This window comes from Somniosus microcephalus, unplaced genomic scaffold (genome assembly GCF_052327205.1).
Source record: "Somniosus microcephalus isolate GS21.2 unplaced genomic scaffold, FLI_Smic_1.0 unresolved_chr1, whole genome shotgun sequence".
In the NCBI taxonomy this organism is placed as follows: domain Eukaryota; kingdom Metazoa; phylum Chordata; class Chondrichthyes; order Squaliformes; family Somniosidae; genus Somniosus; species Somniosus microcephalus.
The window spans coordinates 141,802,323-141,807,555 of record NW_028225179.1 but is presented as its reverse complement, the minus strand read 5'-3'; the positions used below and the strand labels follow the sequence as shown (position 1 = coordinate 141,807,555).

Here is a 5,233-nt window from a genome sequence, read left to right as displayed (position 1 = left end):
GAGAGACTGGGGGGAGATGAGAGAGAGAGGGAAGAAGAGAGAGGGAAGGAGAGAGAGAGGGAAGGAGAGAGAGAGGGAAGGGGGAGAGAGAGAGAGAGAGGGAAGGAGAGAGAGAGAGAGAGAGGGAAGGAGAGAGAGACAGAGAGAGAGGGAAGGAGAGAGAGACAGAGAGAGAGAGGGAAGGAGAGAGAGAGAGAGGGAAGGAGAGAGAGAGAGAGAGGGAAGGAGAGAGAGAGAGAGGGAAGGAGAGAGAGAGAGAGGGAAGGAGAGAGAGAGAGAGAGAGGGAAGGAGGGAGAGAGAGAGGGAAGGAGAGAGAGAGGGAAGGAGAGAGAGACAGAGAGAGAGAGGGAAGGAGAGAGAGACAGGGAGAGAAAGGGAAGGAGAGAGAGACAGAGGGAGAGAAAGAGGGAAGGAGAGAGAGAGAGAGGGAAGGAGAGAGAGAGAGGGAAGGAGAGAGAGAGAGAGAGAGGGAAGGAGAGAGAGAGAGAGAGAGGGAAGGAGAGAGAGACAGGCAGAGACAGAGAGGGAAGGAGAGAGAGACAGAGAGAGCGAGAGAGAGGGAAGGAGAGAGAGAGAGAGAGGGAAGGAGAGCGAGAGAGAGGGAAGGAGAGAGAGAGAGAGAGGGTAGGAGAGAGAGAGAGAGAGAGGGAAGGAGAGAGAGACAGGCAGAGACAGAGAGGGAAGGAGCGAGAGACAGAGAGAGAGGGAAGGAGAGAGAGACAGAGAGAGAGGGAAGGAGAGAGAGAGAGAGAGGGAAGGAGAGAGAGAAAGATTAGAGAGACGGGGGGAGAGAAAGAGTAGAGAGACTGGGGGGAGAGAGGGAGAGAGAGAAAGATTAGAGAGACAGGGGGAGAGAAAGAGTAGAGAGACTGGGGGGAGAGAGGGAGAGAGAGAGAGATGAGGAGATAGAGAGAGACTGAGGGGGGAGAGAGAGAACGACTGAGGGGGAGAGAGAGAGACTGGGGTAGAGAGAAAACATGAGGAAAAAACTTAGAAAAATATCAAACCAAAAACACAGACATCCAGAAAACGAGGAATTACGCCTTACTTATTGTCAGACACTAACACAATACAGAAACACACTCAGAACCAAAAAAGAGCAATATATTAAGAATACACTCAGCTCCATTGAGGAATCCATTGATTCCAATTGTTTCTGGGACAACTGGAATACATTACACAAAAAACAACACGACAAATTGGCCATTCAAAATGGAGACACATGGGAAAACCACTTTGAAAAATTATACCAGAAAAACACACTAAGGCCAGAGCAACACCAAAAATGCAAAAAACTGGAAAAGCTCGAAATGGCCATAAAAGATAACCAAAACCCGCTAGACTCCATAATAACAGAAAAATAACTTTTTGAAAAACTCAAGGACCTGCGACCAGGAAAAGCTTGCAGGGCAGACGGCATACTAAGTGAGATGATTAAACACACAGACGATAAAATGAAACTGGCTATCCTAAAACTCTTCAACTTGGTTCTGAGTGTCGGTTACTTCCCTGATATCTGGAACAAAGGACTCATAACGCCCATATACAAAAGTGGGGACAAAGTCGACCCAAATAATTATCGAGGCATCTGTGCAAACAGTAACCTGGGGAAGGTATTCTGTAGTATCATAAACAAAAGACTTATAAACTTCCTTGAGGAGCACAATGTCTTGAGTAAAAGCCAAATTGGATTCCTGCCAAACTATAGAACATCAGATCATATCTTCACCCTACAGACACTAATTGACAAACACGTTCATCAAAACAAAAGCAAAATCTACGCATGCTTTATAGATTTCCAGAAGGCTTTCGATTCCATCTGGCATGACGGTTTATTCCTGAAACTTATCGAAAGCGGGGTAGGGGGAAAAACATATGATGTAATTAAATCAATGTATACAAACAACAAATGTGCAGTTAAAATTGGAGACAAACAAACAAAATACTTCCCACAGGGGCGGGGGGTGACGCAGGGCTCGCCAATCTCACCGACACTCTTTAATATTTACATAAATTAATTGGCAAAACTACTTGAACAATCTACAGCACCCGGCCTCACCCTATATGAATCCAAGGTTAAATTCCTCCTCTATGCAGATGACCTGGTTCTGCTGTCACCAACTAAGGAGGGTCTACAGCAGAACCTGGATCTGCTGGAGTCATACTGCCAGACTTGGGCCCTGACAATAAATCCCCAAAAAACCAAAGTCCTTGTGTTCCAGCAAAGATCCAGACATCAGGGACCCAAAATAAATTTCACACTAGGAACAACCAAAATTGAACAAACCACTAACTACACATACTTGGGCTTAAAAATCAGTTCTACGGGAAATTTCAAACTGGCTGTGAATGAACTGAAAGAGAAAGCAAGAAGGGCTTTCTATGCCATTAAAAAATCAATCCAAATAGAAATCCCAATTAGCATTTGGCTCAAAATTTTCAAATCAGTAATTGAACCAATTGCACTCTATGGCAGTGAAGTGTGGGGACCGCTAACACAACAAGAATTTGCAAAATGGGACAAACACCCAATTGAGATCCTACATGCAGAATTCTGTAAAAGTATCCTCCAGACTCAAAGGAAAACCGTAAACAATGCATGCAGGGCAGAACTAGGCCAATATCCATTAATAATCACTATCCAAAAAAGAGCCACCAAATTTTGGAAACACCTAGAAATGAGCAACCCCCAATGCTATCATTACGAAGCCCTGAAATGCCAAGAGAGGACCATAAAGAAGAATACCCTCAGTCAACTAGTCCTGGGACTCAGTGAAGTAACTACTAACACTACTAACAATAACCAGCCCCAGGACAGTGACAGCATAACACAAAGAATTCGACCCAAAACAATCGTCGCTAAGCAAAAGGAAAAATATCTGTCATATTGGGCAGAAACAACAAAGACCCAAAACAAACTCAATTGCTACTTGGCCCTAAACAGACAATACAACATGGCTGATTACCTGACCATGGTAAAGGATAGCAAACTGAGAAAAACCTTGACAATGTACAGACTTAGTGAACATAGCCTGGTGATCGAAAAAGGTAGACACAGGCAGACCCGGCTACCAAGAGAGGACAGGATATGCTCTCACTGCAGTCAGGGAATGGTGGAGACAGAGATGCACTTCCTCACAGCTTGTAGAAAATATCAGGGCATAAGGAAGAATTTCTACCCAAAATTCACAAAAATATGCCCGGAATTCAGAAATTTGAATGACGACCAAAAACTCCCATACCTACTAGGGGAAGAGAGAAATTGTGTAACACTAGCGGCACACTATGTTACAGCTTGCCATAAACAGAGGGACAACCACTAAATATAAGAAAAGAGTATATATAAATTATATGAAAGTATATTTATACACTCAGGGATATATCTGTTTATACACTGTATGGATAGATCTGTATTTTTGTGTACAAACATGAATGTTTTTCGATGCTTTGGCAACATAAGATGTAACTTGTCATGCCAATAAAGCGATTTGAATTGAATTGAATTGAATTGAGAAAGAGACAGGGGAGAGAGAGAGTAGAGAGACTGGGGGGAGAGAGAAGAGAGAGACTGGGGAGAGAGAGAATGGGGAGAGACTGAGGGGGAGAGAGAGAGCGACTGAGGGGGGAGAGAGGGAGAGACTGGGGGAGAGAGAGAGACTGGGGAGATAGAGAGAGAGCGACTGAGGGGGAGAGAGAGAGAGCGACTGAGGGGGAGAGAGAGAGAGACTGGGGGAGAGAGAGAGAGACGGGGAGAGAGAGAGAGAGTAGAGAGACTGGTGGGAGAGAGGAGAGAGACTGGGGAGAGAGAGAGAGAATGGGGAGATAGAGAGAGAGAGAGAGACTGAGGGGGAGAGAGAGAGAGACTGGGGGAGAGAGATGGGGAGAGAGAGAGACTGGGGGAGAGAGAGAGAGACGGGGGAAGGGAGAGAGAGACAGGGGAGAGAGAGAGAGACTGGGGAGATAGAGAGTGAGAGAGAGAGAGAGAGAGCGAGAGAGAGACTGGGGGGGAGAGAGACCGGGGAGGTGGGGGGGGGGGAGAGAGAGAGAGAGACTGAGGGGGCCGAGAGAGAGAGAGAGATGGGGAGAGAGAGAGAGAGAGAGAGACTTGGGGGGAGAGGGAGAGAGAAAGAGAGACTGGGGGGAGAGGGAGAGAGTGGGGGAGAGGGAGAGAGTGGGGGAGAGAGAGAGACAGACTGGGGGGAGAGAGAGACTGGGGGAGAGAGACTGGAGGGGAGGGAGAGAGAGACGGGGAGAGGGACTGGGGAGAGAGAGAGAGAGACTGGGGGGGGGAACTTGATACGCGACTGTGATTTGTGCAGATTGAACATGTGGTGTGTCAAGGATCAGCCAATTGGAATAGACAATTTGGCATCCTTCATTAGCATGGAGCTGCCTATATAAAGTAGGAGTTGCGGGCTCCATTTCTATGTTGCTTTGTGTTTTTATTAACTAGCAGACGTGGAGAAGGAATTGAAGGACTTGCCATGCCGACTGCTGCTACTGTTTCCAACAGTTCCACCACAGCTGGTGCCAAGGGCGCCGTCTCCAAGAAGGGTTCGAAGAAAACCGCCATGAAAATGACCAGGAAAGGGGACCGGAAGCACAGGAGGGGCAGGAAGGAGAGTTACAGCATCTACATCTACAAGGTGCTGAAGCAGGTCCACCCCGACACCGGCATCTCCTCCAAGGCCATGAGTGTCATCAACTCGTTCGTCACAGACATTTTCGAGCGCATCGCCTGCGAGGCCTCCCGCCTGGTCCATTACACCAAACGCCAGACCATCTCCTCCCGGGAGATCCAGAGCGCCGTCCGCCTCCTGCTGCCGGGGGAACTGGCCAAGCACGCCGTCTCGGAGGGGACGAAGGCTGTTACCAAATACACCAGCTCCAAGTAGAGTCCCCCTCCCAAAATAAAACCTGCAATTAAATCACCAAACGGCTCTTTTAAGAGCCACTTCACAAAGTCTTAAGACAAAACCGAGACCCCTGAACAAATACTTTTGTTAGGCTGCATGTTAATGCAATGAATTGCCAAATTAATCGTCCGGTTAATGCACCTACATGTGTTCAATTTATGAAAGCTGTTTTAATTCGCATTTCTTACTTTTGATTCTAAGAGCCCCTGAAGGGATTGGGGAATTCACGGGGAAGGGGGCAATCGGCGCTCAATAAACAACTCCGAGAACAAGGATTTCGGTTGAAACCAAAGCTCTTCCCTGCCAGTTGAAGAAT

At 47.1% G+C, this 5,233-nt stretch overlaps 1 protein-coding gene across 1 annotated transcript; it reads left to right on the top strand.

Moving 5' to 3' along the window:
- The first annotated feature begins 4,463 nt into the window (after nt 1-4,463).
- On the top strand, nt 4,464-4,964 carry LOC147096069 (histone H2B type 1-A-like). Its single transcript, XM_085974074.1, has one exon. The coding sequence runs from the start codon at nt 4,486-4,488 to the stop codon at nt 4,894-4,896; it is 411 nt and encodes a 136-aa protein (XP_085830200.1). The 5' UTR covers nt 4,464-4,485; the 3' UTR covers nt 4,897-4,964.
- The last annotated feature ends 269 nt before the right edge of the window (nt 4,965-5,233 follow it).

Bases quoted from the DNA above. Each gene is read 5' to 3' on its own strand.
- LOC147096069 (XM_085974074.1), top strand. From the start codon at position 4,486: ATGCCGACTGCTGCTACTGTTTCCAACAGTTCCACCACAGCTGGTGCC.